A 25,796-nucleotide genomic window follows, 5' to 3' on the forward strand; every position below is an offset into this window, starting at 1 on the left:
AAGACAAGATCCGTAAACTCCTGGTTCAAATTGCAAGTTTAGCTTGTTGTTATGATCAGGTAATTCTTATTGTTTTTATTTGTTTTAGATTCTTGAGGGGCTCAGTACAGATCTGAATTGTCGACGTTTACATCTGGCACAGAAATTGGAAAGTGTCGCTTATACATTAGGAGGGGATGAGAACTCAACATGCTGACCTCAAAGGTCACCTGATCCTCTGTTGCCAAGAACCTTGGCGCCCTGATTCCAAGCGTAAGTTCACACACATGCTTTTCACTAGAAGAAGAATAGACCAATGTGAGAGCAAATAATATTAGTTCTGGAAATAAATATTTAACTGGAACATAGAAATCAAAATTCAACAGATTTTAATCGTAATAGGATTTTTACTTTCAATTTTTTAGCCGTTTAAATGTTATTGTCAAAAATGATTCACTCTGATGAAATTGGCTTTAAAACCAAAAGTATACCTTCACATTTTGCCATATACATCCTTCCATTATCTGCATATTCCGTCTTCCTTCCTTATCTGAAATTATTTTTAAACATCTTCAATGTACACTATACTTTAAATCCTTACACGGTTCTTAACTGCTTTAGAAATCATTCATCTGATTGCTTTAGCTTCAGAGTTCCTAGTTTGCTCTCCAAAAAGTTTCCTTGGTCTGCAATTTAATGTCAATTTTAGAAGGTTTGTGCTGCCGTCTTATTGTAAATGTAAATGTTAGCCATACTTATTTTTTAAATATTTTTATAAGACTTCAAATTATTTTTTAAACTTTTGGAGAATTTTCAATGCTTAAGAGTTCCTATTTGTTAAGCCAAGTTACTTTATGTACCTAAATAATATAAATAATATTTATAAAGCAGCCTATTTTCCCTTAAACTAAAATTAAACGACAGGGCATTCATTTGTCTGAGCTGAATAGTCTTATGATATGTTTAGATGCACTTTTTTTAATTGAGAGTTTGATTTCTATCAATAAACATCATGTTAGCGACGACATTGGCGATACAAAAGTCACAGGGCATTCATTAATAGACGAGATAGCATTGTACATATTTTATTTACAAACAGTAAAATAGTGTTGTGAGTACCACGGCAGTGATTACTCTGGAGAACTCATAATAAAATAGAAAAGATGTACCCAATGTTAAGTAAATATCTTAAAGACTATAACGTTGGTCAAAATTGCACCAGTTAAAACAACTATCATAAAAAATAAGTCCATGTCAAATGTCTGGAGTTGATTTGTTTTTCTACTTTAGTCAAAAAGTATTTTATTAGAAAAAAAGAACATAGAAGATGATGAGCCTCATACATCTAAGAGTACAGAATCACACAAACTTTTGGCAGCGTTTAATAAAAATTTATTTGAAGAACAAATTGATTCTAATAATAAAATAAATAAAAAGTATTTTAAAAGTAAAAGAAGGTTTTGCTTGTTTTCAATTCAGAGGGATGCACAATCGCTGGGCAGCTGTTTCCATTATTTCAGGCTTTATCAACAGCGCTAGCGTGCACAAACGGAATGTGATTGCATATAGTGGATTCCTTTTTGTTTTCTATATTCGTCGTCTGCTCTCTTATAAATTGTAAAAGTAGCAGATTAAGGATGTACCAGAAAGAACTTTCAACACGAAAAGTTTCAGATTTAAATACCTATTTACCATTTTAGTTTTATATAGTCGTGAATTCTGCATCTGAGACTTTTCAATTTGTTTAAGAGATGTCGCTGGATCGCGTCCCAATGGGAATTTCAATGATCTTTGAAATTCCCCTTAAATAGACGGTCGAGCTGTTTTTCGATTTAGAGGTGTGCACGCTAGCGCTGTTGATAAAGCCTGAAATGGTGGAAACAGCTGTTCAGCGATTGTACATCCCTCTGAATCGAAAACAAGCAAAACCATTTTACTTTTCTATCTTTACTCAGATTTGAGTACTAGGAAGTTTCTTTCTGTCCTTTTCGTAGACGAATGAAAACGGAATATGATTGCATATAGTGGAGTCCTTCTTGTTTTCTATATTCGTCGTCTGCGGTCTTATAAAGTGTAAAAGTCGCAGATTAAGGATGTACCAGAAAGAACTTTCAACACGAAAAGTTTCATATTTAAATAACTATTTACCATTTTAATTTTATTATAGTGGTGAATTCTGCATCTGAGACTTTTCAATTTGTTGAAAAAGTATTTTATTTATTATAAAAAAAGAATATGGACGATGATGGAGTTTGAATGATACATCTAAGATTACAGAATCATACAAAGTTTTGGAAGCTTTTAATAGAAATTTAATTGAACAACAAATTGATTATAATACAAATAAAATAAATAAAAAAGAATGTGTGTGTACTTTGTACGCACGTAAGAAGTTATACTTCTATTATAATATAATCTATCTTCATATTATGATTTCAACGAAATCAATATACCTATCTACTTTAAACAGTTTTTTTGTATTGTATTTAAATATTAAACTAATTTTAGAAAGAACAAAAAGAATACCAAAAATAAAAAAAAGGATAATATGACTTTGTCCGGATTCGAACAGGGGACCTCTCGATCCCTAGACGAATGCTCTACCGATCAGCTACCACCGCTTTTGTATTCAGTCGATCATTTCTAGGACATAATTACAATCACGGTGACAGATACATTAATTGAAAATGAACATTTTCAATAATACTTATTAGGAGGAAGACAAATCCATAGACGTAAAAATTATAATAAATATATTTACTAAAAACACTAATAATCTTATATTCTTTTCACGCACACCTTATTTGCGCTACATAACTTAAAAGATGTAGCGACTAATACCATACTCTCGGTGTGCGCATGCGCCAGGGAATGTAAAAATTCACCCTCGTGCCTAAAGAAGTATAACTTCAAAAAGTATTTTATTTATTATAAAAGAAGAACATGGAAGATGATGGAGTTTGAATGATACATCTAAGATTACAGAATCATACAAAGTTTTGGAAGCTTTTATAGAAATTGATATAGAATTGAACAACAAATTGATTATAATAATAAAATACATAAAAAGTATTTTATTTATTAGAAAAAAAAACATATTACATGATGGAGTTTGAACTTTGGGAATTTTTCCCTGTTTTATTACACAAGCAAAGGATTTCTGTCTCAATTTGACTTAATACTGACTGATGTTCTGGGGACACATTATTTGAGTGATATAGATATTATTTCACTAATTTCACTACCTAAAAAATTATCAAATTTATTATTTATTGTCAAAAATTGAAATGCATTCAAAACCATTACAAATCAAAGGATTTCTGTCTTAATTTGACTTGATACTGTTCTGGGGACACATTATTTGTGTAATATAACACTAATTAAAAAATTATCAAATTTATGATGCTAAGTCACAATGATAGGATACCAAAAATATGCAAAATGGTGACCTTTAAGATCATTGGTTTCAACATAAAATTCAAGAGTGTCACATGCAATATGTGGTATTCATACACCCATTTATAATAAATATTTTCGTTTTTGTTGGATATAAAGATAACATTTTCTGTACATATGCATCTCAGATTCATTATAGTATTCATATTTAATTTAACCCTGTCCATCGTCGTCAGTGTTGTTAATTTATTATACTACTAGTTAATTTTATTCTTTAAAAGACTTCGTTCAGTTTGCGTTTATAACAGGTTTGTTCCAACCCGTCACAAAAACGGTTAAAACGGTTACGAGTATGCGCAGTAACGAAAAATGTGTTACTGCGCATAAGTACTCGTTATTGCGCATAAGTACACGTTATTGCGCATGCGCGTAACGATTCAAGAACGGTTTTGTATCGAGTTGGAACAAACCTTAAATCTTACTCCTACAGTATTACTGAAATAAAAACTGCTTTGTATTTTATAGAAGTAATAATGGGTATTTTTTTAGAGGTATAGAACTTTGAAATGGAATAAAATAAATATGGTTTTTTTTAAATTAACTCAAAATTGACTTTATTCGAAAGATAATCTGTTGGCATTATAATTTAACTATATCGGCGTAGACGTAACAACTTCACAAAACTCCAGAGAAAATAGTCTAGCGATGTTAAATCGCACGGTCTTAGAGACTAATTCACGAGTCTGAAACGTGAAACTATGCGGTTACTAGATGTTTCTTTCAGTAAATCAATTGTGGCACGAGCTGTGTGACAGGTTGCGCCATTTTTTAACTACAGCTTCCGCGCATCATGGTTGTTGAATTGAGAAACAAAAAAGTCAGTAACTAGACTCTATTGCGTTCACTGTTTACTGTAACGTTCTAGCCAACATCGTTTTTGAACAAGCGCAGACCAATGGTTCCAGTCCATAAAGCACATCAGGCAATAGCCATTCAACCAAAAGTGAGCTTCATCACTAAACAAAATTCGTTTATGAAAATCAGGATCAATGGCAATCTCGTTTTGGGCCCATTCACTGAATCTACGTGCTAGGTGATCGTGTAACTTCAATTCTTAGACGAGTTGGATTTCTTAAGCAATCAAACCGAAATCTTTCCCAAAATCTTCCATAAAGTAGATGGACATATATTCAACTGCTGTAAACGATGGCGGATAAACTGATTCGGGCCTTCCTCTACGTTATGCTCTAGTACAGCAACAAAAACTTCTCTATGGTGTCTCTGCGGATTCGTATTATCATTTGGTGTAAACGTGGTGCGAACAAGTTCCATGGTTAATCGAATTAATTGCTTTGATGGACGATTATATTGTCCAGGAAATAGACATAGTGCGCGATACGTATTTCGAACAGAATCATGATTTTCAAAATAAATTTGCACAATTTGGAAGCATTGTTCTGACGTCAGTCTATTCATGCTAAAATGACAAAACAAACTAAATATATATCACTTGACAGCCGTCAAAATGGCCGCCAGTTAAAAGTGTGCTGCCAACTTACATTTCTATCTTCTTCTAATGAGGGTCGGCTATGCTGTAACTCTTGCAAATTCGTCTATGCCTTCTGCTTTTCTTATAGTACAAGGTGATTCAGTGAAACGGTACGATTTGACAACGTTGCTGACGATAAAATAGAGGAGCCGCGGACTTGCGACGTAAACGTTGTGAATCTAGAGAGTGGGAAGTTTAGTTATCATAGAGGCGTGGTCTTGTGAACAACGCGCATTTGCTGTGAAAGCTTATTACAAAAATGGTGAAATTTTTGTGCATGTACAACGAGCATCTCGTTTACACTACCATTTGCCGTCCCGTTCACAAGAATTGGGTTAGGAATTTTGAAAAAAGTGGTTCAATATCACAGAAAAGAGTGGCAGTGGCAGAACTGCTCGCACACCACAGAATATTGAAGCGGTGCCAAATGCATTACATACGAGTCGTCGCAGGGATCTTCGAGCACTCGCGTGTAATGACTGCTTCAATATTGTGTGGTGTGCGAGCAGTTCTGACACTGCCAGCTCTTTTTTTTTCTGTTGAACCACTACTTTCAAAATTCCTAACCCAAGTCTTGTGAACGGGACATGCTCGTTGTACACGCACAAAAATTTTACCATTGTTGTAATAAGCTTTCACAGCAAATGCGCGTTGTTCACAAGACCACACCTCCATGATAACTAAACTTTACACTCTCTAGATTCACAACGTTTACGTCGCAAGCTCGCGGCTCCTCTATTTTATCGTCAGCAGCGTTATCGAATCGTACCGAATCATCCTTTATAATAAAAATAATAATATTCTATACCTCTAAGGCCCGGTCTTTTCACCTCCGGATAACTAGTTATCGGGAAGTTTCTCTGACAGATTTACTTGTAATCTAATTACAAGTAGGTGGTGAAAAAAGAAAAGTTGATCAAAAAAGCTACTCTCGGTAGGGCTGAGCTGCCCACAATGTTAAATTTATAAATCTTTTATTTTCTTAGCATTCGTACATAACACATGAATGGATAAGTAACTTATAATGCACAAACTGAATGAAACAAATTAAATAATATATTAAGTAACCTTAAAATCATAAACTTTTTAGCTGCAGTAGTTGTTATAATTTGTTATAAGTATAAAATATCCAGATATAGAGGAAAGCATGTTTGTGTTTTTGAGCGTGTTATACTGTGATATGGCGCATGATCAGGTGACTGTGATTGGATGCGTACTTACCCTCCAGCGGCTGCTAGTTTCCTTTTTCGAGTGCCTCGCTACGCTGATGGGACGTCGGACGTGACAAGGACAGTGTATACTCGCAACAGCGCAGTATTTGCGTATTTCTGTTCGTTCCGGTACAACGATAAACAGCAACAGACAAACAACTATAGGATTCATGGTAAATGGGCTGGCTCATACTCAAACTGTATAATAAACACTTTTTTAAAACATATTTTATTATTTATAAAATACGATAGAAAGAAATATTGTTTATAACATGCGATAATTTAGAAATGTATTCAGACGGGATGAAATTATATTCCTTATTCAATATTAACATGCTGCCAAATGCTTCTTTAATCTGTCAATTGTGTATGCAGCGACCATAAGCTTTTTTCCTCGTACGACTTCGCTCCAAATGAGTTTTCAACTAGTTTCAATACGTTTACCAATTTATCCTATGTTTATATAAGAATTTTGTCTCCGTACACGCTTCTATAATATGTATGAATTATAATTGCATTATATTTAAAAAATATATTCTATATAAATTTTAACCTCAGTCGTGCTGAAAATTGTTATAGTAAAGCCAAATGACTTGTATTTTTGTCTGGTGCTGTTACATCATTAAGCCGTTCGGTCCGGTTAGCCTAGTTAAGTAGAAATTTATAGAAATTTTCTTCATCATATCGATTGACTATATGTTATGCGGTATTTATTTTGTTTAGAAAGTCTAAGGTGCCTCAAGATACAACATACAGTTGAGTCCGTGAATCTTTACCCGTGCGTCATCACTTAAAGCATACGAAATAAGTCGATGATAAGTCGGAAATTGAAATGTACTAAACGTAACAGCAAGTCACTTACTGTCACTTGCTGTTGCGTTTAGTAAATTTCAATTTCCGACTTATTTCGTATGCTTTAAATGATGACGCACGGGTAAAGATTCACGGACTTAACTGTAACTAATGAATCTCAATATTTTAAGCGAGTAGACATAACGTATATTATTTAGTGCAGTAAGGGTGAAGTGAACACGTTATAAATTGCCATAAGTGGTAAAGTTGATGTCTAATGCACAACATATTTATTATTGTTCATTCTTATCGGTTTTTTACCATATTTCAGTCTATTTATACGTTCGCACAAATTTTTAAATTTAGTTTGTTACATTCATCTAATAATTATATATTGTATTTTAACGACATCTACGATTGCTTCCAGTCATATTGACCCATTTTCCTTTTTTATTATAGATGGTTGCGTTCAATCTAATTAATGTTTATCTGCGTGACTTTCTTTTCCAAGGCAATATAAAAGAGTTTTGCATTGTGTTTTGTCAATTCAACTAACTTATCTCAAAGTCTACCATTATAGTGTAGCTCTTTTAACAATGTCATAGGCTGCTTTGAAGTAGACAAAGTGGATGATGTGTATCATCGAGTGACTTTTCTAAAATTTAAAGTTTTTGGATGGCATTTTACATTTACTCACTAGTCGGTGCTTCAATATACAGGGTGTCCAGAAACTCTACCGACAAACGAAGACAGGAGATTCCTCAGATAATTTTAAGACATTTTAACCCAATTCACCTAGTCCGAAAATGCTTCCTAAGGGAGCTAGGGCTCTTTGAAGATGGTGCCATGTAATTAGTTTTTCTTAAATACCTCTAGAACGCTTCTATTTAGAAAAATGAAAATTTGTATACATATTTACTTTCCAGAAATGAATCGATTCCATCTATTGCAAATTTCTAGTACCGGTCATAGGCGTTCGTTTTGGGTAGGGCAACGGTTATTTTATCGCATAACTTTTTTGTCTTCAACTTTTAAGCATTTTTGATACTGGATTATTAAATTATGAGGTATTCTAGTACTAAAAGGTACTCTTATTTTAAGTCGGTAGGACACACCGTTTTCTAGAAAAATCGATTTGAAAGTTTTTTTGGAAATTTGAAAAAAAAAATTGAAAAAAATTAAAAAAAACGATGTATTTTACCAACTTAAAGCAAGAGTAACTTTTCGTACTCGAATATCTCATAAATGAATAATCTAGTGTCAAAAATATTTAAAAATTAAAGACAATAAAGTTATGTTAAAAAATAACTGTTGGCCTACCCAAAACGGACGCCTATGACCGGTACTAGAAATTCGCCATTGATGAAATCGATTAATCTCTGGAATATAAATAAATGTACCAGTTTTCATCTTTCTAAATAGTTTTTTTTTAAACTTTTTTTTTAAATTCAAAGAACGAAAAATTTTCAAATCGATTTTTCTAGAAAACGGTGTATCCTATCGACTTAAAGTAAGAGTCCCTTTTAGTTCTAGAATACCTCACAATTTAATAATTCAGAGTCAAAAATGCTTAAAAATTAAAGACAAAAAAGTTAGGCGATAAAATAACCGTTGCCCTACCCAAAACGGACGCCTATGACCGGTACTAGAAATTCGCAATGGATGTAATCGATTCATTTATGGAAAGTAAATATGCATACCAATTTTCGTTTTTTCTAAATAGAAGCGTTCTGGAGGTATTTAAGAAAAACTAATTACATGACGCCATCTTCAGAGAGCTCTAGCTCCCTTAGGAAGCATTTTCGGACTAGGTGAATTGGGTTAAAATGTTTTAAAATTATCTGAGGAATCTCCTGTCTTCGTTTGTCGGTAGAGTTTCTGGACACCCTGTATATACAGGGTGTAACAAAAATACAGGTCATAAATGTAATCACATATTCTGGGAACAAAAATAGTTTGACTGAACTTAACTTACCTTAGTACAAATGTGCATATAAAAAAAGTTACAACCCTTTGAAGTTACAAAATGAAAATCGATTTTTTCCATTATATCGAAAACTGTTAGATATTTTTTATTGAAAATGGACATGTGGTATTCTTATGGCAGTAGCATCTTAAGAAAAAATTATAGTAAAATTTGGACACCCCATAAAAATTTTATGGGAGTTTTGTTCCTTTAAACCCCTCCAAACTTTTGTGTACGTTCAATTTAAATTATTATTGTAGTACCATTAGTTAAAGACAATGTTTTTAAAACTTTTTTGGCTCTTAGTACTTTTTCGAAAAGTCAATTTTTATCAAGATATTTTGAATATTTGTCAGATCCACCACATATTTGTATTATGGTTAAGTACGGTTATGGAGAATTTGTAATAATTTGAAAATTTATGTATGATTTACATTTTTAGGTATATTTTGAACCATATTAAAAAAGAAGTCACATCTCCATAAAAGGTGCCTTCTCGAAAAAATACAAAGAGGCAAAAAAGTTTTCAAAACACTGTGTTTAACTAATGGCACCGCAGTAATATTTTAATTGGAACGTACACAAACATTTGGGGGGTTTAAAAGAACAAAACCCCCATAAAATTTTTATGTAAACATATTAAAAAATAAGCCTCAACTCAATAAAAACTGCCTTATCGAAAAAATACTAAGAGGCAAAAAAGTTTTAAGAATATTGAATTTATCTAATGGTACCACAATAATAATTTAATTGTGGCGTACACAAAAGTTTGGGGGAGTTTAAGTGAACAAAACCCCCATAAAATTTTTATGGGGTGCACAAATTTCACTTTAATTTTTGTTTAAGATGTTCCTGCCATAAGAATGCCACATGTTCATTTTCAATAAAAAATCTCTAATAGTTTTCAATATATTCGAAAAAATCGATTTTCATTTTGTAACTTCAAGGGGCTATAACTTTTTTATGTGCATATTTGTACTAAGGTAAGTTAGGTTTATTCCAACTATTTTTGGTCCCAGAATATGTGATTTAATTTATGACCTGTATTTTTGTTACACCCTGTATATCTAATTAATTATTCTTACTATATACTTCAGACTACCAAATCTGGTATAACATCTGAAAATTTCAAGTCAATGTTCATAGGTGTCTTCAGGGAACGAACTATTTAAATTTTTTGCATTTTAAAGTAAGTTCTCTAGATTCTGATGCTGATAGCAAAGCTTGGATTGAAGTTGACTTTATAATATATCCTGTGATAATCCGGATACTTTGGTAGCATATCTGATCTCATTTCTTCGAGATAATTTAGGGAATGGAATTTTTCTGTATAAATTTCGGTACCTTACTTGGTTCTGCCTGATCTTACACTGCCTACATCCATGCTTTGTTCCATCATCTCTATTATCTTCTATCATCCACTCATTCTTGGTAGTTTGTTTTATTTTGGAGAATAAAAGTGTTAACAAGTGTTATATATTATTATATATTAATATGTTATTAAAGTTTTGTTAATATTTATTGGTTGTTGTTAAATCGGTCAAAAATTTGTACTGTCAAGAAACGCATTGGTTAGATTCCTTCAACTTCTTTTTCTGTTAGATTAACTTAGTGATCGTCATATGCTGTTTTTTAAAATTATCCAATGATGTTTTCTCTCCCTTGCTCTTAGGCTCTCTCTCTCGCGCGCTTTCTTTCTCTAGTTTTTATTATAAATTTTAGACGTTTTATATAATGTTATTAATGCCTAATAATTTATTAATAAATATTAACTCAATGAATAATGAATTGATTGAATATTTTTTACTTTTGTATATTTTTATACTTGTACAAATAATAAATCTCGATATGTCCTTTGAATAATAAATGTTTTTACATTTGACATGTTCGCATGCATAACATATCGTCAATGATTGATTGGTAATAGTGATCTATACCCGAACATGATTTTACGTGGAATAGTCTTAAGTCCAGTGATTTGTACGTTAATATTTTTATTTTGTTTGATATAAAATAATGCAATGTATCTTAATATTTTTTTTGTAAATATGATATAAATTGTGCATATAGATTAATAACGGATTTATAAAAGTGTTTATACTTAGGTGTACGTACATTCATCGATAATACAGGATTAGTCAACAATAAAATAAAGTAACTTCATTTTACAGATCAAAATTTGTGGGATGAATTTTGAGATTAGCAAACAATTTTTTAAAATATTTGTGTTTATACGAGCCCTAACAACTATGTTGCAACAAGCAGTTATTTTGCGAACAAAATGCCAATTTACCGAAATTGTTTTATTTCAATTTTTTAAATTGTAAAATAAAATTAACAAAATTTTTTATGATTGTTGAAATTGGTTTTATGGTTTAATTATATATTTTATGTTGACTACTATTTAGAAATCCACAAGGACAAAGTTTTCCTGTAGCTGTATACTATATATCACAAAAAATTTAAGTAAAATCTTTTTTTTTTCAATCCTAATAGCAACATTAATAATATTGAAGAATATTAAAAATATTACTAAAAGATTTTTAAATTGAAAACTTATTGGTACATTTCCCTGGTGACACCTCCAAGGCTTCTACAATTTGCAAGCCAAATGGATGCTGCAGTGAAGACAAAAGGGAAGGAAATCTACACTATGCAATTTAAAACCCCCGTCTGCAGCTTGGTAAAGTTCCAACGAAAAATGCACCTAGTTACTCCACGGAGTAATACTACTATAAAATAAAAATGTATACCATTTTTATTCAGTTGCAATGCGAGGCCAAAAATGTCTTAATTTTTACCTAGATGAGAGAGCGCAACCAGCATTCTTATCGACGATTTCACCTCTTGTTAGAGGCTCTTCAGAGAATGCATAGGCTGCTTTCTCTAACCCAGTAAATTTTTCGACATATATTAGTCCCACACTGCAACTGACGTGAATGGAATAGGTGACTAGCGTCATCTGGCAATTGAAAGATAAAGTTTTTCAATCCTAATAGCAACATTAATAATATTGAAGAATATTCAAAATATTACTAAAGGATTTTTCAATTGAAAACTTATTGGTACATTTCCCTGGTGACACCTCCAAGGCTTCTACAATTTGCAAGCCAAATGGATGCTGCAGTGAAGATAAAAGGGAAGGAATTCTACACTATGCAATTTACAGCCCCCGTCTGCAGCTTGGTAAAGTTCCAACGGAAAATGCACCTAGTTACTCCACGGAGTAATACTATTATAAAATAAAAATGTATACCATTTTTATTCAGTTGCAATGCGAGGCCAAAAATGTCTTAATTTTTACTTAGATTAGAGAGCGCAACTGAATAAAAATGGTATACATTTTTATTTTATAGTAGTATTACTCCTAGTAATACTAGTTACCTAGAGTAACTAGGTGCATTTTTCGTTGGAACTTTACCAAGCTGCAGACGGGGGTTTTAAATTGCATAGTGTAGATTTCCTTCCCTTTTGTCTTCACTGCAGCATACATTTGGCTTGCAAATTGTAGAAGCCTTGGAGGTGTCACCAGGGAAATGTACCAATAAGTTTTCAATTTAAAAATCTTTTAGTAATATTTTTAATATTCTTCAATATTATTAATGTTGCTGTTAGGATTGAAAAACTTTATCTTTCAATTGCCAGATGACGCTAGTCACCTAATCCATTCACGTCAGTTGCAGTGTGGGACTAATATATGTCGAAAAATTTACTGGGTTAGAGAAAGCAGCCTATGCATTCTCTGAAGAGCCTCTAACAAGAGGTGAAATCGTCGATAAGAATGCTGGTTGCGTTCTCTAATCTAAGTAACAATTAAGACATTTTTGGCCTCGCATTGCAACTGAATAAAAATGGTATACATTTTTATTTTTTAAGTAAAATACTTCATAAAAGGTATATTTATTAAAATTCCCTAAAAAGGGCTACATCACAAAAGCAGAACTAGTTTTCGATCTGATTACAGATCATCATCAGTGCTGACAAGATGCCTAACATGCTAAGCCACCAAAATTGAAAAAATTTGTGTAAAAACCCTTTAAAATTATACAGTCATGAAAACATTGACTAGAATTATAATAATATACATGGATGTAATAAATATCACATGATTAGGCCCCGGGCACCATTTGACCCTCACTTGAGTTGAATTCGTTCTTCACATTTTGAACGGTCGCGGTCGTTGGCAACTGACCGTTCAAAATGTGAAGAACGACAATTGACGCGTGACAATTATTATTGACAACGGACTACCTACTCGTATCTTTGATTTCAACGCCTTCTTTGCGTCAGGCTGATAAAACTTACGAAAGGCAGGCGAGGAAAAGCAAAAGATGTTCCAATATTTAGTTGTCCAAACTTTTCGATTATCAAACAATTAAATAGTAATCAAAATAAAATATATAATTAAAGCGAAAATATAATTCACTACATCATAAAAAATGTTATCATATTTACAATTTAAAAAAATAAATAAAGTAAAAGAATTACGGTAAATTAACGTTTTATTCTCAAAATAACTGTTACGAAATACAGTTGTTAGGGCTCATATAAGAAGAACAAGCATCGAAAATCCTGTTATTTTATTAGTGCACACCTACATTGGATCCGATTTTCTCCGATCAGATCAGATCAGATCAGATCCGATCCGATCCGACAGGCGGTGCCTACATTGGATCCGTCTTTCTCCAATCAGATCAGATCCGATCAGACCGGTTTTCCGGCGAGGGTGCCTACATTGGTTCAGTAATCTTCCGACCACCGACCACCGACAATGAGTTCCGATGAAGATGTGTTAAGGAGATGATGAATTTAATATATTTAAACATGTTAGCTTGCAACCCCCAACCTGCAACCAGTTTGAAACCAGTTTGAAACCAGTTTGAAACCAGTTTGAAACCAGTTTGAAACCAGTTTGCAACCAGTTTGCAACCAGTTTTCAACCTGTTTGCAACCAGTTTGCAACCATTTTGCAACCAACTTGCAACCAATTTGCAACTAATTTGCAACCAACTTGCAACTAAAATTGCAACTCAACTTGCAACCAATCGGAATGAAACCAAACACTTCTCGATGAGAATAGGAGAAGCTACTCCCGACGTCGGCCGATATCGGATCTGATCTGATCTGATCGGATAGGAGAAAAACGGATCCAATGTAGGCACTCCCATTTAAAGGGTCGTTTAAACACAGCGATAAATCAAACAACTTATCAAGGTCAATCGAGTTGTTGCAACTTATCATTGTGTGTAAACGGTGCATCGCACAACTTATCAAAGTTGGAGTTGGGTTGAAGGTGGTATCGCATTGAATCGCAGCGTCTAAACAGTGTTTCAACTTGTCATCACAACTAGTTGCTGTGACTTATCGCTGTGTTTAAACGACGCTTAATACTATGGGTTTATTTTTTATTCCGACGTCGGCCGACGTCGGATCTGATCTGATCTGATCGGATCGGAGAAAAACGGATCCAATGTAGGCACCCCCATTTAATACTATGGGTTTATTTTCTATTCCGACGTCGGCCGACGTCGGATCTGATCTGATCGGAGAAAATCGGATCCAATGTAGGTGCGGCCTTAGAAGAATAGTTGTTGAATAAATTTTAATATTATTCGTTTTATTCGAAAAGCTTTTATAATGAACGAATACTCAAAAGCGAATGGAACATGAGTGTAGAATATACGTAGATGATAAAAGTGGTAGTTTTAAAAATGGCTCAATAGTTTAAGTGCCATTTAGAAAAATTAATCAGTCCGGATCTGCTTTGAGGTGGATGTGAGAGGTAGCATTATGATTTTTGCGGAAAAAGTTATGTGATAACTTCAATATTATTGATCGACTTTCCCTTCCTCTCAAATAGCTCGGGAATATTAATAAAAAAATTAAAATATTTAAAAATTAAAATCCACTTTCCTTGCTTGTAATTTTAAAACAATAATTGAATTTTCTATTAAATACAACTGGCCAAAAATGATTAAATTTACTACCCTTGATACATTTTTTAAATAATTTAGATTGCACAATTATTATGAGAAATCTATAATAGATTAAATTCAATAATTTAAGGTAGTAGTACAATTTAGAAGACCAAAAATAAACATTTTTTCAAGATTTTTTTCTCAGGACCTTTATTAAAAATGAACATAAAACTTTTTACTTATTAATATCTAACTCTTAGAAAATACAAAAAATATATATTTTTCCATATATGTACGTACACTAATATTGTAGAAGGCGCAAAAGTCGAGGCTTCGAAAAAAAGTAGTTCCGATGGCGGACAGTTAATCTCAGGATTGGGATCTCTGAAACAAAAAAATCGTACGGCATTTGAAAGATGGAAGGTTTCCTACGTGACAATTTACCACCGTTAGTGAAAAATTCCGCAAAAAATAAGATTTTACGGAAATTTGAAAAAATTTTTTGAAAAAATCGCCCGTTTTTCTTCAGTTTTTCATGGTTAAAAAAATTTATTTTTTGGTCAAATTGTGGTAAATTGTCACGTAAGAAACATTTCTTTTTCAAATGCAGTACGATTTTTTGTTTCAGATATTAACTGTCCGCCATTATTTTTCGAGGCCTCGACTTTTGTGCCCCCTACAATATTAGTGTACGTGTATAAATGAAAAAAGATGTATTTTTTATACTCTCTAAGAGTTAGATATTAATATGTAAAAAGTTTTATGTTCATTTTTAATAAAGGTTCTGATAAAAAAATTCTTGAAAAAATTATTATTTTTGGTCTTCTAAAGTGTACTAGTACCTTAAATTGATTTGAATGAAGTTTATTTAACTGTTTTACTATATTATAATGATTATCTAGACGAATTATGAAGGTCATACAAAAGTGATTAAAAAACATTGAATAAGAAAAGGCTTGTTTCCTCCATTTTATTTGTATTTATTGCTATTTTGCATCAAGGATAATAAATTTAATCATTTTTAGACAGTTGTATTTTATAGAAAAATCAATTATATCGCTATTGTATTTTGTGACTTTGCTTCAAAACGAATCGTTTTAAAGCTATAAGCAAAGAAAATAAAAAAAAATGTGTTTTTAATCATTTTAAAATATTAAAATTTTGTATTAATATTCCCGATCTATTTGAGAAGGGGAAAGTCAATTATTATTATTGAAGTTATCACGCAACTGTTTGTGCAAAACTCAGAATCTCTCTCACATTCAAATGTAGTTTTTTTCACATATCCGCCCTGGTGTAATTTGAAATTACTGACAGTTGATTTATTATTGGGCCGGGTTATATATTTTCAACTGAAATGTCATTGAGGTTATTTATTTTTAAACGTCGAAAGTCAAACATGAAAGTTCTTCAAAAATAACGGCATGACACTATCAAGCATAGAGTTCGTTTATAAATTTTTTCCTGTCAACATGAAGTTACTTCATTGTATTGTTAACTCTCCCCATACATTTATTAGATTGTGTTAGGTATAATTTTTTATTGTAAACAATTTTTACAAAATCTTATACATGTAGTACAGCTTATTTATAATGTGGCTACCCAAAAATGATATATGATATCCATACTATTTTTATTGCAATCAGTCTAATTAAATTTGAGATATTTTAAATAGCAGACACATTCTAAATGAGCTTTAATAAATTTTTATAATTAAAATATGGATGTCTCAATTTTCAAATTTAATGATACAAAATGTTAGTGAAAATACAGTTATTTATATGCATTTTTATTTGTTTTCTTCAAAATCTGTTTTAACTGACTCTATTGTAATATATTCCTTTCAAGCAGCTTGAGACTTTCTTATACTTTTGGTAATGTGATCGTGAATTAAAGCTTTTTATATAAAAGTGTATTGTTTAGTGATATTTTTTTACTCTATTAAACATGTATTCCATACTTTTTTTTTCATTTATTTTATAACCAATTTTACTTCAAACTAAAACACATGCATTTAATAAATCGTCTTTTGGGTTTGGACTGTGTCATTTTTTAGTAACCTCTTTAACGTTTCTTAACTCAATGCTTCGTCATATTTATATCTTCTATAAGATTATAGAATAGGATCTTGAGCATGGTGATTTAAGACCTTATTCAGAGAGAAATCTTCAACCTCGGAAGCTTCAAAATGATATTGTTTGTTTGTTGATAAAGATTCCCTACTCCGCTGAGAAAAAATCCGGCGTGCTGGGAGAAATCTGGCAACACTGCCTTAGTGTACGTTCAGAGAGAAGCATAGAAAGAGTGCCAGCCAAGAGAAAAGAGCAAAGCGGCGAAATCAAACTACTACTGGGAAACGAAGGTAATAGGCTGGGGCGTGATCAAAAGGTCGACAAATCCGTCTAGCAAAGAGCATAGCTGCGAAATCAAACCAGGGGCCTGATTCCAATTCATTTCGATGTCGCAATTTAATTTCGACTCCGACATGACAGTCGCAATTTATAGCGATTCTTATTCATTTCGATATTAGTTCCAACTGGGGATATTAACGTTATCATTTTGACACTGCTCAGAATTTGGGCTGGTTCTCCTGTTTATTGGATTTATTGGCTATGCAACCACCGCAACGTTTGTTGATAGTCTGGTAAAATTATCGGAAAAATGTCATTTTGGGAAAAGTTATTTACCAGCTATTTGATTGCTAAAATCGAATCTTAAGATTGCATATATTAGTAATGTGGGGTATGACAAGTCCGCAGAAAGTGTGTTATTTTATTTATAAACAAATTAGCAATCCTAAAACTTCTTTTTTATTTCAATTAGTGCTCTGTAACTACTAAGATTTTCCTTTAAACCAAAAACACTCGAATACAAATTCACCGCAATTTAGTTCTGCACAAATTTATTTTTTCCGATTTCCTTCAACAAAAATTTTACTCGGAAAATCCGAGTTTTCCCAAAAAATCTGCAATTTTCAATTAAAATTTTAGGAAATTAATTATTTACACATTAATTATTATACACAAAACTAATGTATGATTTTCGTATAAAAAAGCACTATTGAAATTGGACTATTTGAGCGGTCTCAGGAATGTTATAAAGAAACAATTTTTTGGCTTATAAACAAATGGAACCCCTCAGAAAATATAAGATTAAATTAAATTAAGTTAATGCTGTTGAAAAGGGCACGGCTTCTTCCTCGAAGAAAAAAAATCGAATGAGTAGTTCCAGGTATAACAGGTCAAATTTGACCGGCATTTGCGACAGGACATTTACAAACAACAGGATTTCAATCTTTAAACCGTTACCTTTTTATCCCGGTCCTCTTTGTACATACAAATTTTCATATCTTCAAGACACTGATAACAAAAAAGATTTATGTCACCAAGTTATTTAATTATTGATAAATAATTACTTCCCTAAAATTTTAGTTGAAAATTAAAGATTTTGTTTGAACAACCCGAATTTTCCGAGGAAAATTTCCGCCGAAGGAAATCGAAAAAAAATATCTATGTGACGAATTAAATTACAGTGAATTTTTATGTGAGTGTTTTTGGGTTAACGTTAAAATCGTCTCGAGTACAGAGCAATAATTGAAAAAAAGATTTCGGAGCGCTAATTTGTTTATAAACCAAATAGCACACTTTCTGTGGACTTTGCATAGTTATATTACTAATATATGAAATCTTAAGATTTGAGTCCAGCATGTCCAGCAATAAAATAGCTGGTACATAATGTTCCTTGTTTTATACTAATTTTCCCAGATTATTACCTTACATCTTTCATTGAGTTGATAATTCACGTTGTGAACATTCTCAATTATTATATTTCCAATTTAATACTATTCTATCTAATTCCTCCAAAACCAGCAAATTTCCATAAAACCCAGCCATATTAATACCTTTTGCTTTAGTTTTCTCCCAAGTAACAAACAAAACACATCTCCTAAACTAAACCTAACCTGGCTTTCGGCCATTCACTCATGTCCGTGTCACAACTTCGACTCGAAATTATAATATCAACCACTTTTTTGGAGTCGCTATTAATTTCTCACTTAGTCGCTATTTTATGACATCATTTCGTTAGTTCAACTAATATCCACAAGGCTCGCACAGTTTCATTTTAACGTCTCCATATTGATTGCGACTTGTTTTCAGTCGAAATTTGAATTAGAATCAGGGCCCAGTTTGTTTTCTCCGCTCGCACGCGCTGGTACTATTTCGAAAAATTAATCTCGATGTCTTGATAGCGGAAGTGTTCCAAGGAAACCGTTGGAATCAGAAATATTTTCAACATCACAATGGATAAATTTTAGACAAAAATTGGATCAGCAACTGGATTTTAGGCAACAGTGCAGGATCAGTTACCACCACCTGAAAATGTAAATGATTTATCTGATGAAATAGAAAACGCTTTGATTCGCCTTGAAGAGAAAAAACTTGACATGGTGAGAAATAAAGCAATGCAGTGTCGACAAATTGATGATGACGAATCTTTCTCCAACAGTCTACTAGCATATATCAGACCCATAAATAATAAAGCTAAAACTTATGTAATCCATCGTCTGTTGGGTTCTTTCTTAGTGGCTATTCAGATAACGACGATAATTTTGTAAATTTATAATATTATCTAGCTTTATAATTAAATATGTAACTTAATACTAACTGTAAATAAGTAATAATAACTGTAAATAAGTAGAAAATATAAAGAAGTTGGAAGCCTTTGAGATGTGGTGCTATAGAAGGATTTTGAAAATACCATGGATCCAACGAGTTACAAATGCAGAAGTGTTAAGAAGGCTGCAAAAGGATTGCGAGGTAATAAAGAACATCAAAACAAGGAAGCTAGAATATTTAGGCCACATTACCAGAGGTGCGAAATATGAGATATTCAGGCTCATAATGCAAGGTAAAATAAAGGGTAGAAGAAGAATTTCCTGGCTGAGTAACTTAAGAGAGTGGTATAGCTGCAGCTCAGTAGATCTTTTCAGAGCAGCCGCCTATAAGCTGTGATGATAGCCAACCTCCGATAGGAGAAGAAACTACAAGAAGAAGAATGTAACTTATTCATTGTTCATAATCATTCTCTTTGCCTTTCCTAGTACTTTCCGAGAAACGTACTTTTGAAGGGTGTAAAATATTTAAATCCTAGTTGAGCGCTTTCGGCTTATAAAGCCATCTTCAGATCTATGCTACAATAAAAAGGTCTCTAATGAATAATTGATCTTAGAATTCAAAAAGTTACTTCAATAATTTCAGAATACCACTCGGAGAGAGGGATCCCATGTAATATTTAAAAACTGTTACGTCTTATGTAGTTTTTTATTGGTAGAAAAAACTTTGTCTTACGTTTTCTTCTTTTTTTCCAAACGACAGACGAAAGTTTTTTCTACAAATAAAAAAACTGCATAAGACGTAAAAGTTTTTTAAATCTTACATGGGATCCCTCTCTCTTTATAGTGGTATTTTGAAATTATTGAAGTAAGTTAAACTTTTTGAATTCTAAGATCAATTATTCATTAGAGGCCTTTTTATTGTAGCATAGCTCTGAAGATGGCTTTATAAGCCGAAAGCGCTCAGCTATAATTTAAATATTTTACACACTTCAAAAGTACGCTTCTCCCTGTCTTTCAATTCTCATTTCCGCCACATGCATTCGTTGTTCCTCTTTCTTTTTCACTGTCCAACATTCAGTTCTGTACATCATAGCCGGTCTTTGGCTGTTTTATAGAATTTTCCCTTCAGCTTCATTGGAACTTTTCTATCACACAACACACCACTCACTTCCTTCCACTTTATCCATCCAGATCCAGCCCTAATACTACTGCATGCATCTCCATCTATTTCTCCATTACTCTGTAATACCCATCCCAGGTACTTGAAACTATTGCTTTTCACAATCATTTCACCATCCAAAGATACCATTTTATTTGTAGTCGCTCATCTTTAAATGAACATTCCAAATACATACTCTTGTTTTTGTCCTACTACGTTTTAAAGATGCCAACAGGATATGACATTTCGTTTCACTACCCCTTTACACAACAATTCTTTTATTAGATTTTTATATTTATATAGATAAAAAACAGAAGGGTGGGGGGTTAATAAAAACTGTGACGTTTTGAAATTTTAAGACAAGAGGTAAAAGAATCGATAGATTTTCTTCAAAAAAAAATTATACCATCATCTTTTCATGGACTATAGCCACAGTATACAGAGGTGCTATAGCCTTTGACTTGCTGTGTTGATGTCGAATTTTAAAAACATTTAAAATGCTAAATTCTCGATACAAAATGGTTTTTGTGACTTTTAGATTTATCATTCTTCTTTGACATTTGGTTTATGGTTTTCCTTTTAAACTTTTACATAATTTGGATTAAACGAAGCTACTAAAAAATATTTAACATTTTGTATCGAGAATGTAGCATCTTATGCATGTTTTTTGAATTTGGCAACAATACAGCAGAATGCCAAAGGCTTATAGTTCATGAAAAGCTGATGGTATAAATTGTTTTGGAGAAAATCTATGCGTTTGAGAATTTTTACGAATTATGAAAGGAAAAGCAATTAAACAAAATGTACAGCTCATAAAAAAATGACGGATTAATATTATTTTCCGAAAATGTACTATTTTTAACGTTTTAAGATTTGCCAAAAATCTAGAAGAAAATCAGACTATATAGGGTAGACCGGGGGAATATGATTTTTAGTAGAAGACTCGACTGTAAGTCTACCGCTAGGCCTGCTGCTTAGCGGGTGACACTACCTTTAGCGCTCAGTTCGATAGATAGTTTTAAAGACGTGGTCTTCTGGCCTATTCAACTGCAACTTTTTCAAATCTACTGTGGTTCTCTAGTCCTAAATGACATTCTCTAGCCTGACCCTTTTTAAAAAGTCTAAAAACTTTGAGACTGATCCTTCCATGTAGCTATTTGCCGTTGGATTTTCTTCTCCTAATGCAAAGAACCGCACATTTGCCAGTCTGTCACACTAACATAGAATGTGCTCTGCCGTTTCTTCTTCCAGGTGACAGAATCTGCACAGGTCATCATCTGACAATCCCATCAGCTTTAAGTGCCTATTCAGCTTACAGTGCCCTGTTAACAGACCTATTATGGCTTTGACTGTTTTCCTGTCTTTGCTTATTAGGTCTGCCGTAAATTTTGGCGAATGTTCTGTAATTAACTGTTTCGCCTGTCTTTGTCCTGGTGATTCCACCACCATTCAAAAGATTTGTGAGCCACCTACTTTCTTTTAGTCGTTCTTGTTACTGCCTTTGCCATGCCGACGAGAAGGGTTCCGGTCCAACGAATGGCATTGATAAGCCTTGTTTTTCCATTTCATCTGCTTTTTCATTGCCCTTATGACCCTCGTGCCCCGGTACCCAGGCTACCGTAACCTTACTACGTTCTCCTAGTTTATTTAGGGCGTATGCGGGTTCTCCACCCTCGGGAACATCTTAGGGTAGTTACTCCCTACCAATAGGGGTTGATGAATTAAACACTATTGATAACTACTTGTTTATTACCAACTATAAAGACCACAGTAAATAGTTGATGTGCTCACGGTAAAACCATCTACGGGTGCATCTGAATTAAGAATGATAATTGCATTAATTAAAATGAATCACGATGCCTCGCTGTATATATAAACTAACTTGTAACATGTAGTATGTTTATATTGTCGATTCAGCTTTGGCCATGACTTACGAAAATATTGATTAGCTGACGACGCATTATTGCCGACTGCTGTTTCTAACAATCTAGGTGACCTACTTAATTGTAAACAAATGTGTATGTTTTGGTTTTGTTTCTAGGACATTTAAGAATTAAATGAATATGTCTTGATCTTAATTTTGGTTGTTGATAAACCCTTACATCCATCCCCTTCGGGAAAATTTTCTGACTACATGCAAGGAAGAAAATTTTTGTAGATAGCGCCACCAACTGGTGACTGTGTTTTAATCGATACAAAATTAAATATTTATTTCCTATAACTAATTAGTAAATAAAGTAAGGTACAAAAAAATGTTCGACATCAACACTCTTCACGTTTCACTGCCACTCACTGTGTCCTCGGACAGTAAGCATATAATCTATTCTTATGTATTTTCTTGATTTTATTGTTTTCTGTTTTGATCTTACAATTAACGTTATTTACCTCTGTTATTGTGAAGGGGCCTACATAAAGACTATCAAACTTACCATTCTCTTCCCTTTTTACAAGGAGTAGGTCTCCTATTTTAAAGTGTTGTGGTGTTGTTTTGGGCTTATTCTCTTCTTGCCGCTCTTTCTTGTCTTTACTGCTTTCATTACTTCTAGTGAATTGACCTACATATCGTGTCTATGTACTCTGTGTCCTCTGGTTTCGAAGAAGTGTCCGATATCATGACTTCTTTGACATGGGTTCTTTTCGGTTTGTTGATTTGCCATTCATGACATTGTTTAACGTATTTTCTTACGTCTTTTACCAAATTTTTCCATCTGAATCTTGCTTTTAGCTTCTTTATTAGTCTATTTTTCCTTAAGTGTCCTCCAAACATCGGGTGATTATGATATTCCTCTATTAATCTGTGTTTTTCTTTGTCATCTTCTATTGTTTCTGGTACTTCACATATGTATATTTCTACATTCTTCAATATTTTGTTTCCTTCTTTAATAAATTCATTAATTGTGCACAATTTATCGTTTACGTATATTTTTACTTTACGTACTGCATTCTCTACCGCCAGCTTATCAAGCTGTACCAACATTTGGTTTAAATCGAAATGATTGAATCCTGTGGCTATGTTCTTGCTGCATTTTATTTTGTTTTTGACCCTAATGCTCAGTCTTAGTGAGATTAGTTCTGCTCCAAAAGACAAAATTGGTAGTCTATGCGCCACTAAATTATTTAGTACCTTCCTTACTGTCTGGCTGGGGGCTTCTGGCTGTAGTGCGAGTTCACTTTCTGCCTTCGTTTGCCTTGATTCTTTCTCCTTTTCTCTTGCTTGAGCTCGTGTTATAGCTAGTATATGAGTATTGTCTATGTAAAGGTTCTTTAGTTGATGCAATGTTATTCTTGAAAGGCTGTCTGCGTAGTTATTTTTCCCTGTTATGTATTCTATTTCGAAATCGTATTCCTCTAAATCTAATCTGATCCTTGTAAGTTTTGAGGTTGGTTCCTTCATTGAAAATAAGTGCGTTAGTGGTTTATGATCCGTTTTTACTAAAAATGTTGGTGCTCCATATAAATAACATTTGAAATGATTAATTCCCCAATGAATCGCTAGTAATTCCTTAACGATTATAGGTTTATTACATTCTCCTTTATTGAAACTTCTTGATGCGTATGCTATTGGTAGGTCTATTCCGTTATAATCTTGACTTAAAATTGCTAAACAACTCTCGTTGGATGCGTCTGTTGTTAGGATGAATTGTTTATTGAAATCCGGATATTTTAAGATTGGTGGTTTCATCAATGATGATTAAAGGCCGCGTCTCACCATCAAATAATTTGATCAAACAGTTTGAGCAAACTTGACGTACTTGAGGAAGTACGTCAAAGTGACGTCACAATTGCAGTTTTTTTTAAATTCTAAAAATCTGTGCTCTCACTATCAGTCTAGTTTGATCAAATTTTTTGTATTGAGTTGTCTAACTTGTTTGTACTTTATTTAAAATTAAAATTTTTCATTATTATCCACAATGAACACTCAGGATGTGACGTCACTAACTGTCACATTCAGTTTGCTCAAACCAGTTTGATCAAATTATTTGATGGTGGGACGCGGTCTTTAAGCTTATTGAATGCTTCCTCACATTCTTCTGACAAAAAAAATTCTACTCCTTTTCTCGATAATCTGTTTAGTGGTCTGCATATTTCAGCAAAATTTTGAATAAAACGTCTATAGTAATTACAAAATGCTACGAATCTTTTTGGCTCCTCTGCTGTCTTAGGCGTCGGGTATTGTTCAATCGTTGCATATTTTGATTTATCTGGTGATACTCCTTCCTGAGAAAGATCATGTCCTAAATATGTGACTTCTCTTCTAAACAATTGACATTTTCCTGGGTTAAGTTTCAAATTGAATTTTCGACATGTCTCGAATGTCTTTTTCAGGTTGTCTAGGTGATGTTTTTCAGATATTCCTATTACTACTATATCGTCCATGTAAAGAAATGCTTTGTCTGGTGTTAATCCTGAAAACGCTATTAACATCATCCTTGAAAAGCTATTCGGGCTTACGTTTAATCCAAAAGGTAATCTGGTAAATTGAAATGCTCCATTCTCCGTGCTAAATGATGTGTATTTTCTCGATGATTTTTCTAATAGTATTTGGTGAAAACCTGACATTAAGTCTATAACTGAAAACCATTTTGCTCTTCCTAGTTGATCTAATATCGAATCTATTCTTGGTAATGGGAATTTATCTGTGACTATTTTCTTGTTCAGTTGTCTAAAATCTATGCATAACCTCCATGATTTATTTCCATCTATAGCTTTTTTCGGTACCAGCACTACCGGGCTGTTGTATTCTGATGTAGACGGTTCTATGATTCCTTGGTCTCTTAGTTTTTGTACTTGTCGGTTTAATTCCTCTGTTTGTGCATGCGGTGTCCTATAGTTCTTACTGTATACCGGAGTTTGGTCTTTAAAGGCCGCGTCCCACCATCAAATAATTTGATCAAACTGGTTTGAGCAAACTGAAAGTGACAGTTAGTGACGTCACATCCTGAGTGTTCATTGTGGATAATAATGAAAAATTTTAATTTTAAATAAAGTACAAACCAGTTAGACAACTCAATACAAAAAATTTGATCAAACTAGACTGATAGTGAGAGCACAGAGTTTTAGAATTTCAAAAAAACTGCAATTGTGACGTCACTTTGACGTACTTCCGGAGTTTGCTCAAACTGTTTGATAAAATTATTTGATGGTGAGACGCGGCCTTCACTCTGTTCGTAGAAGTTGTTACATGTCAGCATGTCATGCCTTAGGGCGAAT

General features: G+C 33.0%; 1 protein-coding gene across 2 annotated transcripts in view; it reads left to right on the forward strand.

Annotated features, from left to right (window-relative positions):
- The window catches only part of LOC114338513 (plexin-B), a 462,796-nt gene extending 446,026 nt beyond the window's left edge, over window positions 1-16,770 (forward strand). For both annotated transcript variants that reach the window (XM_050641507.1, XM_050641508.1), the window contains exon 13: window positions 89-16,770. In XM_050641507.1, the coding sequence (XP_050497464.1) occupies window positions 89-196 (108 nt within the window). In that variant the 3' untranslated portion in view covers window positions 197-16,770. The remainder of the gene's footprint in view (window positions 1-88) is intronic.
- The last annotated feature ends 9,026 nt before the right edge of the window (window positions 16,771-25,796 follow it).

The sequence above is a fragment of the Diabrotica virgifera genome, chromosome 10 (assembly GCF_917563875.1).
Source record: "Diabrotica virgifera virgifera chromosome 10, PGI_DIABVI_V3a".
NCBI classification, from domain to species: Eukaryota; Metazoa; Arthropoda; class Insecta; order Coleoptera; family Chrysomelidae; genus Diabrotica; species Diabrotica virgifera.